General features: G+C 41.3%; 1 protein-coding gene and 1 long non-coding RNA gene across 2 annotated transcripts; both read right to left on the bottom strand.

Moving 5' to 3' along the window:
* Nucleotides 1-2,181: 2,181 nt before the first annotated feature.
* Nucleotides 2,182-4,801, bottom strand: LOC142946496 (uncharacterized). The gene is made up of 3 exons (XR_012953080.1): nt 3,554-4,801; nt 3,206-3,387; nt 2,182-2,792 (listed from the first exon to the last, which is right to left on the bottom strand). It is a non-coding gene; the product is annotated as an uncharacterized LOC142946496 (long non-coding RNA).
* Nucleotides 4,802-7,443: 2,642 nt separating this feature from the next.
* On the bottom strand, nt 7,444-17,008 carry mier2 (mesoderm induction early response 1, family member 2). Its single transcript, XM_076087823.1, has 12 exons — nt 15,539-17,008; nt 14,763-14,876; nt 14,536-14,647; nt 13,760-13,839; nt 13,470-13,539; nt 13,150-13,301; nt 12,964-13,045; nt 11,401-11,495; nt 11,131-11,261; nt 10,159-10,301; nt 9,399-9,503; nt 7,444-8,813 (listed from the first exon to the last, which is right to left on the bottom strand). Exons 1-12 carry the CDS (start codon nt 15,647-15,649, stop codon nt 8,362-8,364), a joined length of 1,647 nt encoding a protein of 548 aa, XP_075943938.1. The 5' UTR covers nt 15,650-17,008; the 3' UTR covers nt 7,444-8,361.
* Nucleotides 17,009-17,764: the final 756 nt, after the last annotated feature.

Genomic DNA, 17,764 nt, shown 5'->3' with positions numbered 1-17,764 from the left:
AAATGCAATATTAGGACTTTACACAATAAATCAAATGAGTCTCACATGTCCATCTTAAAGAAATAAGGATAAATAAAGTTCTGTTAACGACCATGGACATAGGACAACAACTAAAGAGTCAGAAAAACTCCTCTTACCAGAACTGCTACCCCACGCAGAGGTGAAAGAGAGTAATGATGGTGGTGTTTTATAGTCAACTGAGATGGTGAGAGACTATAAAGATTTACATTCTCAGTCACACACTAGTGGAGACAACTAAGCAGAGAAAACAAAACATCATCTGTCTGCTTTGTAAGTTGTACTTTCATTAAAAGAAACTTTGTCATTTAGTCATCTGTCTTGTAAGGAATGTAAACTGTTTTCTGTCTCTGTTTTTCTGTTAACTGACTGTGTAATTACAAAAACATATCAAATTTATTTGGCTGCCATCCCAGTGGCTCCTCCTAAATCTGCCAGTGAAAAATAAATCTGTAGAGCAGGAGGCCAGATGAGATAAAGGGAGAGTTGCAATTACGTCATATGCAGGGTTTTCCTGCTGTACTGCACTCAAAATCAAGTCTCTCTCTCTTGGTCAACTGTCTTTCTGTTTGGTTCTTTGGACCAGCGGGGAACATCTGCTGGTTTGGTAACACCTGGAGGTATAGCACTAAACTCCCAGAGTCATTTCATTTTATACTTCATATTGAGCAAATAACACTGCTACATTAGAGCTCTTTTGTGACGCCAATACTGGACATCTCTCGCTGATGAGTGTGTACAACTGTATAGACATGGTGAAAGTGATGTGTTTCATTAAACCTCCATAATTTGATGAAAGCTACTCCAAAAGTGTCAGCGTGAATAACATTTGGCTTGAAGAAAATAAAAGCTGGAGCACAGTTTTTGTTGGTTGTGATTAAGGGGAGACACCCAAAGTAAATGGGTAAAATATTTTAATCAATAAATATCACGAAGAAACTCCCCCAGTAGATTATCACAAGTACTTGTTTGTATAGTGTCAATTTGCATACATTACCAGAACTTAAATCTGAACATTAGATAAAGCCAGGTTCAAAATTCTTGTTTCATTTTGTTGAAATATTGAGTCAAAAGTTTTTACGAAGTGACATTTGGATATCTCTTTTTATCACTCCACGAATCAGAAAATACTGTCACCAGCCATAAAAAAAAATGTCTGCCATGTTTTTAGGAATAACATGTTGTATGGATCAGGTTATGAGTTTTATATGCACAAACCCCTCTGTAAAATACTTTAGACAATAGATAGGAATGAAACTGGAAAGTTTGACGTATGTTAAAGCGGCGATTTCTGGCTCAGAGTAGAAACAAACTTATTTTGAGAAAACGGCCTTGAAAGACATCCATTATCTTTAACCACTGCTCCTGTTTAGGGTCATTGGAGGAGGGGGGGAATAGTCCAACTAGTGGGAATTAACATGTATTACAGGTAACCTGTATAACCTGTAACACTAGTCTGAAAGCAAAATAGCCCAAAATCTCTAAATTGATCAGTCCATGAAAAATGTTGTTATTGCCTGTAGTTTCTCGCAAACTGATGGTTGTGATGCCTTTTAATGATTTGGAGATCTGAACATCTTCCTGTAAGATTACTAATCTTTTTTTCTCTCTCTAATGAAAGAAAAATACCTGTCAGCTGCTTCTTGCTATAAATTGAGTCGAATGCTTTATTCATCCTTGTTTTGAGTCACTTTTTGAAAGTCATAGATTATTACACCAATTTTTATTCATCACTACACCAATACTGGAATAGACCTGAACTGGTAGATCATCTCACCTTTGTCTACTTGCAGCAATGAGGAGGAGTAAAACCACAATGAACACAAGAGGAAGGACACAAACCAGAATGGTTTCCTCTCTGAATAGTCGTCTTCTGACAAACACACAGATGCATTTGTCACTCAAAGAGCTTTTATTCAAAGTGATAATAGTGTTGGTTGAGAAGTCACGGATAGACTCAAAACAGGCCAGTCAAACCACACGTAGTGCAGCTACTCACCTGACACTGTGTGCACTTCACCTGCACCAACCCCCCACATAGTGCACTTCACCTGCACCAAACCCCCACATAGTGAACTTCACCTGCACCAAACCCCCACATAGTGCACTTATCTTCTACTGAAATGTGTTCGAAAAAGATTAAGCAGAGACATGAGTGCAATATATCATTTTATCATGTAAATAACACACATCAAATATGCTTTTGAATATGTTCATGTATATATACATAGACTTTCATTAAATACATTTAATTTTCAAGCAAGTTAGTGGAACAGTATTAGTTTCAGTAGACTGTGTCCTCCCAGTACAGTCGGCTAATTGTCTGTGTGTTAATTTACTTGTCTTCTTACCAGCAGAGAGCACTATAGAGACAGCTAAAGGGGAGTGAGGGGGGGTGGATAAGGTGGTGGGGTTGAACTGAGTGAGAAGAAAGATAAATGAACTAACCAGAGTCTGATGACAAATTTTGATTTTGAAGCAAACCTTCATGTCAGAGCTACTATGAGCAACTTTTATTTTGTGTTGATTTTTGCGGTCCCTGTGGACAAAAGCTGTAGTGTTTCCGATCACCAGAGTACCTCTAGAAAACGTCGAATTTTACCGCAGCAGGGTCTGACAGTCTGCCCCGCACAGTCCTGGTTCTATCTTGCACCCCTTCCCTCCAGTGGGCCTAGCAAAACAGCCTGGGTCTCCAGCTGCGTGGTGTCGGTGCTTGCAAAGCTCTGCTCCTTGCAGGAGGAGGAGCTGCTACTGCCGGGCACAATATATCAGATCTGAAATCAGGTTTTTAAAACACAACTCTGTAATGAAATAGTCTTCTTAGATAAATCAACTACTTGTATTGTAACTCATTTTCTAGCTTCACTCACAAACTGACAATTTTTCATTGAGATGCTTCCCTCATAGCATGTACACTGACAGAGACACACTTTGCAAATTCAGACAATATGTGGCAGATAATCGATCAGAAACAGTGTTTCTGGAATTGAAGGGAGTGGAGGAACCCTTATCAAGAGTCGGTGATGATACAATCAGAGGCGTATTGCCTTAATTGTTAAAGAGAGTTTTTAGCAAGTTGAAAGTATAGTGCTTATTCTGTCATTAGGCGGCCTTCCTATAGTTTCCTGGCATGTCCAGTTTTTCATTGACCAGGTTCACAATATTAGCAGCTACATGATAAACCTACCAGTGATGCTGCTGCTGCTGGTGGTAAGGTTCAGTCTCTCCCAGTGCAGATTATGGTTGTCAGCTCACGTCACTGATTCCCACTCCAACAGGAAGCCAGTATGTGCAGAGTGATGCGACAGCCAACCAGTAAACTCCAGATTAGGGTCACCCAGCGTTTATACACCGACTGTATTCATAACTCTGAGTGATAGAAACAGAAAATATCATGGTATTAGAATTTTCACACCGAATTCCCACCTAAATACATACTTAGTTAAGGTTAAAAATATTATTTACAACTGAAACATTATAAGAAACATTTTGTGAACAGAATATCTGTATTTGTGAATGGAGTCTTGGCGCATACGTGTGTCTGTGGTTGCTGGTCGGGTGAGCTGGCTGCAGTCAAAAAGCAGGAGGAGCGCGCCATCGGCAGGGTCAGCTGGCAGGAAGTGAATGTCATTTTCAAGCCGTTCAGTTTGCGGTGCACTGTGGGATTCTTCTCACTGACAGTACGCATTAAACCCACAGGCTGGTGCAGGCTTTCTGACTTATTGGAGGAGACTGGATGGGAGAAAACATTGAGATTAAGACTGAGTTTATCAACATCAGCACAGAACTGATGCACTGGAGTCCAAAAGACTCCTATAAGGCAAAACCCAAGTTTGCCACATGCCACAGAATGACCCTGCTATGTAGTGATTCACACAGAAAAATATCACACCGAGGGGACACAATGTCAAATATATTTTCTTCCCATATTGGATTAGTAAATAGGGACTGACCAAGATGACAGAGCTGAGTCAGCGCCAATACTGACCTCATGAAGCAGATTGGGTATCGGCCATGATGTGACCGATCCTGGATTGAGTAAATGTATATTGTTTAAATGTAAACAGACTGTCTGGTTAGTCACTAGAGAGTCTTTACACTGCAGGTGATAAAGGTGCTCACCTAGATAACCCTCCGCCGTCTGGGCCTTGGGCTTAAAGAAACATTGAGAGTTGGCATGAATGAATTATATTATAAATACATCAATAATACATACAAAATAAATTAAAAATAATGGACTTGATACTAGGTTGACATGGAGTAGTTTGTAATTGTTGAATGTGTCTCAGGAACAATTAGACGCGACAGTTGCCAAAAACATCTATCATCCATGCAGCGCTGTCACACTGAGCTGACGGTAAGAAACTCCATCAACTGTTGAAAGGCTTGAAACAGCCTTGTTTGAAAATGTGGGCGTCATTAATGAGCCATTATATACTGACAATGATGAAGTGACTCATGGCTTGTTTAGACACTGTTGTTCTCGCTTTGTTTTGTCAAGACAAGGAAACACACCCAATAAAACTAGTAGGACCATTCTGCTTATGTTCTCAACAGGTCACTCAGTAGAATATTTCCCTCTGGGATCAGTCATTAACAGAAAAATACAACAAATTTGAATTCATTAGCAGGAACTGATACACACACACGTGTATAAATACATATACACACAGACATTTATTTATATCAAATCATTTGACTATATCCTTACCATAAACATGAAAAGCAGATGACATAATCATCGGAGTGGTCCTCAGGGAGTGACACTACGGCAACATGACATGAACACCAGCAGAAAGACAATCTTTCTTAAGACCAAATGCATCTTCTGAAGGACATATTAGATGCCCTCGACAAACTGTGGATGCGAAATAGCATTTATTCACAGTTATTTGGATTGTCTAATCAGTACATAATTAAAATACTTAAAAAATATACCCAGCATACCAGAATCAGGGTCATAAAGTACTGCATGTTTTCAGTGAAGTGCTACTTCACTAAGATTGATAATATAAAAGAGCACAGTCACAATTCATTTCAATGCACTGCAGCCAGCTGAAACCACATGCTGGGCTGTCTGATGTAAAGCAGTGAACAAGAGAGAAAAATTGTAACTTCGCTGTGACTGAACTGCAAATTTTGGAACTGTAATCAGTTATGCAAGCGCCCTTAGAAAATACCTACTTGTCTCGGGAACACCTGTTTTTGTCGAAATTAATATATTTAGATGTGCAAGCAAAGGGCTTTCCCAACATTTTAGAAACACACAAGTCACATGGATAAACAAAGTGGATAATAGATCTTACATGTCAGCCTCTGAAGTATAGACGTGTTAGCAGGAGAGTTCCTCCCAGCTGTCCAGTGGCATGTCACTTTATCATCGGCGATGAAGACACAGCGGGGCTGACTGGGGCTTGGGGAGTAACTCTGCAGGGGACAGAAGAGCGACAGGAATAACATTTGGCGAATGTTATATATGTGCCTGAGACAAGATAGCATGTGTTTTCTAAGGCTATCAATACTAGATTACATCAGAGTTTCTGAGTAATTTGATGACACTAGTTTGAGGAATTATAACATCACAACAAGAGTTTGTTAAACCGGAGAGTTACCTTTACCTATAAGAGACAAACTGTCTCTACCTTTAGCAGCAGCGCAACACAAACTATGTGAAGTGCCACATGGGCCAGGTTGGCTTTGTCCATTCTGGAGCTGAGGCTGAATTTCCTGAACTCATGGAAATGATTCAGGCTTCTGTTCCTGGACTGCAGATGTGAGAGGAAGCAGCCGGGGCTCTGAGAGATGACCTTGCTCTCTGCTTTGTCTGCACGAGGACAAATATCAGGACAGCTCTGATGTACTACTACTAGGACACACAGGAAACTATAAGGCACAGACATGTTTTCTGAATCTCACTTTCTGGACCTCACCTCCTCCCAGTTTAAACTTACCAAACTTTCATGATTGTTATTTGTAAACAAACGTGATTATACTTTTCCTTGTGTAGATGACACAAACAATTGCAGGTGCTGTATCCGCTTTCAAAAATAATTAAAATGCATTTTAATTATTTTACTCATGTTCATTTTGATCCTTTCTTTCTTTCTTCTTTACAAAATATGATTATAAACAAACATAACAGAGGCAATACAATATATTAATAGCTAAAAAAATAAAAAATAAAGAATTAATAAAAGGCAGAACTTCAACATTTAAATGAAATAAATAGGACCGATGGGAGGATGAACATGAGGCTGAGCCCTTTTGTTGCCCGTTACTCTCCAGACAGTGAAACTAAAATATAGTGACAGAAGAAAATACCACATATGTACTATATGAATGGATACACAAATCAATACATTATTTTGTGTAATGACTACAAATGCTTGAAATTATTTCTCTTGAGAGGCATATTAAAGCTCATCAATGTATGGTTACCTAAGTTCAACAAATCTAATAATATTCACTGTAATAATCTTTACTATAAGCTTTGTCCATCTATATTCATTTATCATATCCATACCATCACATTTAGATGGTAAGTTTATATACGATGCTCAACCTGGAAGTGGCCCATTCCTCTATATGAAATGAAACTGTAAGTTCCATCCACTTGAAGCTCCATCTGTGCTTTATGAAATACACGATATGTGAGATGATAAATGTGCACTGAGAATATAAAAGTTTGTCATCATTTAACAAATCCAATTGACGGCGCTGTGAGAAGTTTGGGAAACGGTTAAGAAAAAGTTGAGAATCTGTGATACACTTTTTAGGAGATCTGCATAATAAAAAATATTATTTAAATACTAAGGCTTCTACATACGTGACATTGTTCAGTGTACGTCATTATGTCTGGCAGAGGTCAGTGAACAAAACATTTCAAAATAAAATAAGAGATTTCCTGTGTTTGTTAAACTGTCCCACTCTGACAATAAAAATATCTCTAATGTACCTTTGTTCACTAATTGGATGTTACTTGAATGTAAGAGGCTACAGATGACATCAGAACCGGTAAATTCCATATTAGAATGATCTTTGGACCCAAACATCTGTCACTACCTCCACCAAGGAGTTCATGTAAGCATGATTATGCTAAATTACTTGCCCGTGTTTCATGAAACTTGGTGGTAGGATGAAGCACGAGCCAAGGAAGAATACACACATTATTTTTCACTTCCGGAAACAGCTTTGATTGTAGTCTACCCTCGCCTATAGTTACTATGTTTTACTCTTACACCGACAAGGTGCATCTTAATCCAATAAACTTCTAATAGTGTAATCGCTGTTCTACCCGATCTGTTTCTATGCACCTGTTCAGAGTGACAGCAACGGACTCTCACTGATTAACGGTGTTGGGGATCGTTAAAGTTGCAGTACCTGAGAAAGAGTGATTGCATTCAGTGACTTAACTATGTTCGTATGTACATTTTACATTTGCACGTTTTATTTGATGCCTGTTCTGCAGGTTGAACAGGCTCTTAATGATACTTCATATTTAACATGATAGAAACAGTGATCAGAAAGGATGACAAAGCACTGCACCTTTATAAAGCTTAATGTGAATCGTCAAATGAAGAGCAAGAAGGAAAGCTTTCACAAAAGCAAAAATAAAACCTGCAAAAATATGGAGCTCCTTTTTTCTCCAACCATGTTCAAATATCAACCTCAGAAAATGGCATTTAGTTTCAGCTCTTTGTATTTAAACTAAATTCTTGAGACAGTTTGACTCTTCTGCCACATGTTTTCAGGCAGGAGCGGAGGAGTGCAAACAAAACAGACAGGCGGAAGCGAAAAGGGAGAGCCAATTACACACTTAACTGAGGATTAATTCATATAGTTTGAATGGACAGATTTGACTCCGGGGTCAGACCTCCAGCAACCATGTCACCGTGGGAATCTCCAGAGGCAGATCTCAAATGGCTGCAGCTGCCAAAGTGCCGAGCGATATGCAGAACATACCTCAAGAAAGTTTTCCGTGGAAGAAGTTTTGATTAAATCTGAGTTGCAATTAAGCATTGCCATCCTGATAAATAAGAAAACAAAGAAACAGTGGTAAACATTGTCAGTCATTGATCTGTTTATGGAGCCACTTAAAGTAGCCAATCAAAAGTTCATCCCTGGTGCAGGTTGTGGTAATAAACTGTTAATAAACACATAATCAACACCTGAAAGTAGTGATTAACACTCGTCAAAAGGTCCATCCTTTTTCACAAAGTTAGGTAAAAGCACTTTTTGTCCTGGATTCTTCGAGCCCCGGTGTAAATACCAACACCGATCAAAGATCTCAACACAGGGCAAACTATTCAGAGTTCCACTCAGTTTAGACTCTCCCACGTCCCCTCACTGTGTGAGCGAGCGGGCATGCTGGACGGGAGATGGGTGCAGCAGGCTACCAAGTGCCTGGAAGTGTGACGGGAGGGCAGATGACGAGGGAGGCGAGGCAGACGGCAGGCTAATTTCCACTTGCAGCCCGTGGTGGGGGCCGGCCCCCCTGCCTGCCGTATCACAGTCAGGGCCCTCTGACACAAAAGGTCCACTGCACATGTGTAGCTGGTAAAAACAGGAGCCCGGCAGGCAATGGTCGTCAGGGCAGGACAGAGGGCTCCCGCCGGCCCACTGGGAGCTCTGGGGAAAGGGCTGGGACTGGAGCTGAACTAGAGCTGAGGGACAACAACCGTCTGAGCCAGGATCCCGCAGGTCGTCCATGGGCGGGAGGGAGAAGGGACAGCCAAACAGCTGCTGAGGACATCCGTCACCACACAAGCCTGACGACCCCATCACCGGCTCACCATCTGGAAAGATGTAGAGGAGTTCAGAAGATGACAGAGCAACTAAATGTCTGTATTTATTCCACTCATACGATGATAGAAGAGACGAAAGAACTAAAAAGGAGATTCAATGGAAATTATTTGAAGAAAAAATGAAACCATTTGCATCGGGCCCTTATGAGTTACCCTCTCTTGTCAAATGCATGTGGAAAACGTATCTGCTTAAATCGTTACTTATATGACGATTTCATACATTTTGTTTTGTTAATCTACATTGTAAATACAAGTCATTTTAATTTTAAACTACAGCTTCGGTTGAAGGTTTGCGACACAAATATTGAGCTTAATTATAATTTCTATTTCTCTGCAACAGAGTTTAGACTTTGAGCAGATGTGACGGAAATTATCAAATGCTGAAATGACTCAATATATTCGACCTTATCTGTGAGATGATAAGTGGCATTTACTGAACAGCCTTTATGGCCGTATACAACAGCACTGTACCTTTAGGCTATGATTAGAGTTTGATTATCTACCACAGGCAAGTTAATGAGGTTTGTTCCAAATCACCACATTATTCATATTCTCTCTCTAAGTCTCTCTGCTTGCCTTCTTTACCTGCAGGCCCAGCCTGCTTTCTGTGGCCTGTCTGGACCGAGTTCATGGCTTTAAGAGAAAGCGGGGCGTTCGTCTGCGGCGGGGACGGCTTTCTTCCTCTGGAGCACCATGTCAACAGGTGTGCATGTACACACGCAGGTACAGACATGCATACGTGGCACGCACAAACACAACAACACAGGACACACAAGGAGCACGAAAAGAGTGGGGGAAAGAAAAGGAGGAGAGACATAAAAATGATTCAAAACGTAAGATAATGAGTATGTGATGTCAAAGTAAAAGGCAGACCATGTAATCAAATTAAGACATTCAATGGACAAAAATGAAATCCATAGAACTGCATGTGCAACACGATGGATAGCTGAACTTATGTGATTTGGAATATGTGTACAACATGGTATGTAAATGGTTTATCTGAAGAAAAGATGCATATCTCTTTCTGATTGCAGCATTATTGGAAACCAAACTAAACCCTCAAGGCCCACTGTGTGTGGGATTGTTTTAATATGCGCTTTATTCACAATCAAATGGTAGCGCTAAGTGCTCTGTGACCAGCTTCCACTTCAAATGAGTGGAAATCTTCTAAGCTGTTAATGCACATGTGCTTGTTTTCTGACGCAAACATTAGATAATGGAAATAATATAGCTGTAACACTTGCTTCACAATTGGTTATGTTGGTCATCTATAAGAGAGCAGATACTGAGGCAACAGTTCCCAGAATTTGAGCCACCGCATCAGGTGCTTGTTTACCTTGTTTGTGTGGATCCAGGCTCGACTGGGGAGGTAATGGGGACTGTAGCTGTCCAGTGTCCATGGAGCTGTGAGACAACAAGCCTGACAAGTTGTTGCTTCCTTCCAGCTCCCCAACCTCCCCGTCCTGGTCGCCATCCTCCCTGCAACACACACCACAAGACATAATATCAGATTTAACACACAAAGAGCAGAAGAATGACACAGTGGCATACACCATTTGTTGTTATCCCAATACTATATATATATAGATATATATATATATATATATATCTCATTGTAACATATTGTTGTAACAATGGCCCTGTTACTCTGGATAATCAAAAGAACACACTGTCAACAGTATTGATGGGGGCAATATCTTCGGTAAACAGCAGTTCCACGTGCTATTTTGTAAAGAGTGTGAGGTCACCAGCAACGGTGCACTTAATATACAAATATAGGTATGAATTACAGTTAAGAGGGATTAATTCAACCTGAAAGTATGTCAAAAAAAACAACAACATTGTTCAGCTTGCAAAAAACAAACAAGATTTACAAAAACAAGATGCCCAATAGATTACTCTACTGTGACAAAGCTACAACTAATGGGAATTAATGAATAAATAGCCTTAAACAAGGTGTTACTGAAATAGACTCTCAGAATAGGACCGTTATGGATTTATTAGGAAGTTCAGATGAGAACAAAACGTTGACATTTGAATTATAAATCAACATTTGAATGTTGCGCTACTTTTTTCCTTTTTTTTTATTCTGTTTAACTTGTTTTATCCGCACGGTTGAACATAGACATCAAGCTACATGTAGTAATATTATAAGTAAACTAATTCACTATTTGTAAGATTCCTGTGTTGTGGGTCGACGCACGGGTCGGGGAGAGTCGGGGCAGCTTACTAGAAAATTGATGAAGTTATCAATAACTTACAGAAAGAAAAAAATATGACATTCAATACAGCCCTAAGCAATACTTACATGTTCCCTGATTGTAGGCTGAACTTCTTGCGGCTGAGCCTGGTGGCCTGCTGGGTAAAGTACTCGTGACGCTCAGACTTCTTCCACATGTAGTAATACTCCACGCACTCCCCAACGGAGCGCGTTCGTACCTGAGGAGGAAAACAGTGTTTGCTTTGAGAGAAAAAGCTGTCCCATCAAATAGTCAAAAGGAGTAGCCTCCAGCAGGTTAGTCGGGTTTGAACATCAAACTCGAGGAAAGATTCAACAGAACAACGTCACAGCACTCACCTTATTAGCCTGAATGAGGTGGAAGTTTTTCCCGTAAACCCGATAGCCGTGCTCAAAGTTCCTACACTCCTCCTCACTCCAGGCACAGAGCTCTTCTAAAGGAGAGACAAAAGCACCAGGGAGTATTTCAGCGTTACTATTCATTTATAGTTTGCATCATTTTCATCCTGAATCTGGAACTGAAAACTGTAAAGAAAACCAAAACAAATAAAAAATGCTGAGATTCCGTTTGGGTCCGATCATCACAAAGCAGGGCTTTGAGGCTTTGAGGCTTTGAGGTCACCACTCAATGTCCGGTTTTGACTTGATCAAGCCGGCTGCAGAAAAACCAGGACGGGATGTGTCAGAGTGTAACCGTACGGTCAGGGCTCTGTGGCCTCGCAGTGGGTTGTTGTTTTTTTTCACTCCAAACTACAACAGAGGTCTTGGATTTAAACTGGAGCCTTCGCTGCTGAGTAAGAGGTCACGAGGCGAACTGTTTCTCCGTTGCAGTGTTGGAGTCAGCAGCTGGTGTTGCACTGACAAGGTACCAGATACAGTCATACTTTGCAGTATCCTCCAGCGGTAATGCTTGCGTAGGCTTAAAATGTTGGTTTTCACACGTGGGATCGATCTGTTCTGCAGTTCATGGAACTCAATGATGGATTTCAGGATCGCAAATGAGTATACGCTCCCCTCTTTTACTCAGTGCCCTCACAGTTCTAGTTTCTCTGTGAAGGATGTGATTCTACAAGCTGTAGAAGGTGTGTGTTGCATCTGCAATTTAGTACATCGAGTTTCTGAAACATGTCACTTCATGAGGATGTTGAAACTTGTGGGCAATTTCATCCCTTCTTTTCTGAGAAGCTTATGATCTCATCCTACATTTTGTCATTGTTCAACTCAGGACTCTGACTGGACAGGACTTGGATGCAGTGCCTCCCTTCATATCATACAGTACTGTTCGTCCACTGAATGCACTTGAGCATTTGGGAGTCCCTCAGACTCCCCTAATTTCTTATCTATTGCCTAAGTCCTGTATGTGCTGATCCCCACAATGTCCTCCAATTTCAGGTCTGCCTCTTTTAATGAAGTGGAATAAATAAAAACCCACTGTAATCCTCCTCCACAGCATCTACATCGACAAATATGACAATGACATCAAAAAACAGCCTTTGTTTCTGTCACTATTTTTCTTCATCTGCAGAACAAAATGTTGGTTTTGAAACTTGTTGATGAACGTTTCCATAAAATGCAGCTTGAAACCGTTTCAATAGCTGCAGCGAGAATGTATTCCCCTCGTTGTGTTGTTGTTAGGCTCTCATCGTTGGAGGGAGGGACTCTTCTAACTAATAATAGTTTTGTAGTTTCTTTCTGAAGACATGAATGGACGCACAATGAAATATGATTTCCCCCCCATCCCAACCCAACCAACCCCCTCTAAATAACGTTGGGAAGTATACTACTACATTGGCAAATTAAATGACGTAAAAGTCGATAAATATTTGATCAGTATTCATCACCGTCGTTGAGTGGATTATAAATAAGTATGATCGTACTGTGGGACAACAGGAAGGTTCTTACCACTGTACACTTTCACATTGAAGCATAACCGTCTCAGTGCCTCTTCTGCATTGAAGTTGCATTTCACTAGTTCATACAGTGCCTGAGAATCAAGAGAAAAGTAGGAGGAGGAGTTGAAAAGGGTTAGACTTTAACCAAGAGAAACTTGACAAGTGTCTTCTGGGATACAATGTAAAGTGACCATACCTGTTGGTTGTCTCGGACAGTGTCTCCTTGCGTTTGCGTGCTTGCTGCCCTCTCCTGGCCATGTGGTCTCTGTGCGTTCTGCAAGAACTCTTCCACTTCCTGCATCGACAGAACTCCTGGCCTCCACAGACACTGGTCCTCACTGCTGCAGGCTAGAGGAATCAAAGGAAAGGTAGCGATAAAGAGGCTAAATGCAGATAGAGATGTGTTTGGCAGTTGCTTTCTTTGATAGTGGGAGTCGCCAAAGTCCGATTTTTGTTTTTCAAAAATTCTACACAGAGGTGCTTTAAATAAATCACCTGAAATGGCTTGGTGCTTACCTCTCTCCTGATGGGTATATGAACTGAGTGGAGGGATTTTTGCCTGATGCATAGAGCCAACCATGATCTCCTGAGAATGAAATCAAAGACAAAGTCTGTCAAAGCACTAAAATGGGACGTGTAAGGCTGTAGCCAGAGTTTAGATAATTGCTGCCGACCGTCATCTACTGTAGGTAATACATTGACTATGTGTATAAGTACCTCAGACACAACCCCGCTTCAAAACATCTAAATCAACTTGTGTATGTATAAAAAAAAGGCCCACTGATCGTGAGGTGTGTGTGAGCTACCTTGTGCTCTTCATTGGAGGGAATAGATGCATCGTCAGAGTCCTCATCTGATGAGCTGACTAATCTGTCTTTGTCTCCACCTGAGAGACAAAACATCCCAGAGGAGTTTCATTTCAAACACTACACATTCTGCAAAAAAAGATTTGGGCATATATTTCTGCTGACAAATCACAGTAACTTCAAAACAATATTTCTGAACCTTTGAAAGATTTGTTTTACTTTTTTGTTTGTTTATTATTATTATTGAAACCCACCCAAGACAGCAGTGGGAAGCATTGAAAGTGATATAATACAAATAAAAATGCAATATATCTAACTCAATACAAAATACAACTCAGGATAAAGCAGTGAGCATCAGGGGAAGGCTGTTTGAATGCATCTAAACTCAGATCAGAAATGTTTGAGTGTCTTCAACATCATTCAGTCACATGGAGACAGACACAGAGAGCAGCACATGCTGCCATACCAGGAAGCTCCCATATCACATTACACAGAAATAAACAAATCAAAGCTTTCATGTAATTTCCTCTGGCATGTCATGTTATTGAAATGTACCGCCGAGCTGTAAGTAACACGCTGCAGTCTCAGCAAAGCACGGGTTTTAAATTGAATGACGAGGAAATGTTCCACCAAAAACAAAGGCCCCAGGGATGTTCCTTTCTTACAACACAACTATACACTTTCATCAGAGAAAAAAGGCTCCGCTTGTGCTTATGGTGTTAAACTTTCAGAATGTCATATAGTAACGTGTAAATAGAAGTCTATGTGTGCGTTACCTTGGAGGCGGCGGAGCAGATCTGAGGTGTTTGAGGTGACTGAGGGGGTGAGATCATCAGCTAATGATTCGTCTTCCTCCTCCCCAGGAAAGATGTCCTCAGTTATCTGATCCTGTACAACACAAGTTAAGAGAGCAATAGAGCGGCAAAGTATAGCAAAGTCCACAACAATACAGCATACACTCATAATATGTCAGAAACGAATAGTTCTCTGCGTCGCAGCTCACCTTGTCCAGTGTCATGTCTGGCAGGCTGGCAGCCTTGTGACAGGTCTCCTTCTCTGGGTCGGGCACCGTGTAGCCGTACAGAGCCAGCAGCTCCTCCAAAGGAAGCTCACCGGCCTGCAAACACAGAGACGCAGACGGAGACAGCGGATGTAGATGTGATAATCAATAGCTGATTGTTTTATATCATTTCTGGAGCTGGGTTTTCAGAGGACGTTTGTTTGGATCCATTGAAGCTTGGAAAGAGGACTAACAGTTCCAACTGTCTTAAATTTAGAGAGACAAAGGATGCTGTCTTTCTGTGCTTTGCATTTTGTGGCAATGGGCATAGGAGGGCGCATGAAGCAAAACTATTATCTGTATCTGCTGACAAGACAATGTTTCGTTTGCACACTACTCCACATAAGTGCTATATGACAGAACAGGAAGACGGTGACACTATGTGGAGTGTGGAGCTGTTTTTGAGTGTGTAAGTGCAGCTCCTGTCAACAGGTGTTACTGTGGGCTCTGACACAGAGCGTTCTAACTCTTACAAACCAGATGCCCCGTCAGGTGCTTTTGGAATATATACTGTAAATGGCAGTAGTGCATCTTTAGTCCGTGGATTTTTTTTGTCTTTGCAAAAAAAACAACAATGCACTGTAAGTTAAATCAAAGCAGAAATCTCCAGTAGTAAGAATAAGAATACTGTAAGTCACATAATCAAAAGAAAAATGTTTAGTGGCTTTCATACAGCAACTAGCTTTAACGTATACAAACTTGGCTGAACTTGACCGTACAGTGTGGGACTGCGCTGCCATCTTCATGGGGCGAAAGTTCTCCTCCAACTCGTCTAAGGCCTGTGAAGACTTCTGCTTCTCCCGCTGAGGGCCTTCATCACTGTGCCTCATCCACTCTCCACTAGGCCACAACCGCCGCACTTCTCTTCGGGAGCTCTTCACCCACCTGCAGACACACACAAACACGGAGCCATCTTATACAGACATGCATGTACAACAGCACGGGGAATGCAGTGTAGCATGCCAGCACACGCGAACAACATGAGGGATCAAAGAGTGGCTGGTCCTGGCTCGTTGTACCCTTACAGATCAGCTGACTCCTAACTTTTAAACCCCCCTTTTTAACCTATGAGACCTGCAGTAGGGATACAAGTGTCACTTAAAGATGCATACCCTGCAATCAAAGTGCGGCACTCAATTGTAACTTAAATCTTTCTAAATCTCCAACAGAACAATCAGACAACTCTAGGATTGGTTTAATGTGATATAATGTAATATAGGCTACTGCTTAAAATCAAAACACATCCGCTTATAGTTTTTTATATGGTGTGACAGCACATTTTGTGTCAACGAGTTTTCCCATGTAGGTTTTGGGCCAAAATAATGAATCAACGTGGGACGTCATGTGTCTTTGACAAAGACATGCCAGCTAAGAGTTAAGTAAAAAAAAAAATTTAAAAAAAAAAGAAACTTAGTAACGTTACAAGACAGGATGAAAAGAGGATGTAGCCGACACGAGCCCACCACAGTTCACGATGACTGCCCCCACTCTGTGAATTAGATGACATGCTACTTCTCAAAGACACGTTTCCTGCGTGAAGAAGTTGTAAAAGTCCCGTGAAAAGCTAAATATTCATGCGGCGTGCCTCTCCCAACCCATCGGGCGCCGTCTGTCTGACCAGGGGCGCTTTCCTGTGACTTGGTGCTGAACGTCTCTTCCTCTCCCCGGCTCACTGCGAGCGGCAACAAGAAGGAAATAAGTAGTTCTCAATATTTCCGAAAGAGACGGTCGGAGTTCGCCGCCGCCAAGCCGTGACATCTCTCTGCCCCCAACTTTTTCCCCACTCGATTTCACTTCTTCGCCGGGGCAGCACCTGGAATAGTTCAGCACCACCGTGTTAGACCCCGCTCCCTATTGTTTTCTACGGGTTTTACTATGAAGGCGGAGGGAATGGCTCTTTAACGCTAAGAACGCGGAGGGAGGCGATACGCCGGAGAGGTTCTCCATTTCTTCTCCCCAGTTAAAAAATGCCCCCGTAGCCCCGCTTTCAGCCGGCGGTAACCGGCCGGCGAAACCGTCGACGCTGTTGTGTAACGTACGGCGTGACACAAAGTCTCAGATTCGGTCCGGTTTCTCTATCGTTCGAGTCGCTACATTCCTCGTTTTTCTCTCACTTACCTCCGCCATTCCGTTTCTGCGCAAGCTGACTATTGCCCGGATGTTGTAGGTCTGCTCCTCTGTACAGCAGCTCCGTTTATTGCCGCAACGATTCAGCAACAGCGACTGTTAGTTAGTTAGGTGCAGACTCGAGTATTGACTATTTCCAAGTAATTCGGCTATTTTTGTCTCGCCTGACAGCTGGCATTTAATAATTCCCCTTTAGTTTTTTGTTTTGTTTTTATGTCCCTCACACTTTCGGTATCAATTCATACATTGTGCTCTTGTGCAATGTTTTAAAAACATACTTTAAAAGAACGTAAACATCATGTATAATATATACCTTACAGATGGACATTCCCTATGTTATATATAAATATTGACCCGCACGTTGTCTCTTTGTTTGTTTAAACAACAAGTTGGCACTGAATACGATATTGACGTTTTATTTAAATGTCATCTCTCAAACTATGTCCATATGCTCCACATATGGGGGGACTATAGGCTCGTGCTGAATACGTGAATGAGGGAGGGGGCTTGACATGGTCAAAGCAGATAAAGATATAAGTCTTTCCTCGGCCAATGACAGCTCTCAGGAGATCATACGATGAGTTAATCTGTCCTATGTAAACTAAAGGCTACAATTAAGTTTTCTATTAAAGGCACATAAATAAGGGGGGGGGGGGGGGGGGGGGGGGCAGCACATGTCAAATTGAAGTAGGTCGGTATTTCTTTTTCTAAGTCTTTCATTGATATAGGCTGCTAACATTTGTTACTGCAACTTTGTTTTACTGTATAATAAACTGCCAATATTATGGATCCCCTTTTTCCTGGAGTTTGTTCTTTCT

The sequence above is a fragment of the Anarhichas minor genome, unplaced genomic scaffold, assembly GCF_050575085.1.
Source record: "Anarhichas minor isolate MPS153535 unplaced genomic scaffold, ASM5057508v1 ptg000010l, whole genome shotgun sequence".
Taxonomy (NCBI): Eukaryota; Metazoa; Chordata; class Actinopteri; order Perciformes; family Anarhichadidae; genus Anarhichas; species Anarhichas minor.
Note: the sequence above shows the minus strand (reverse complement) of the source record. Positions and strands in the feature narration are given on the sequence as shown.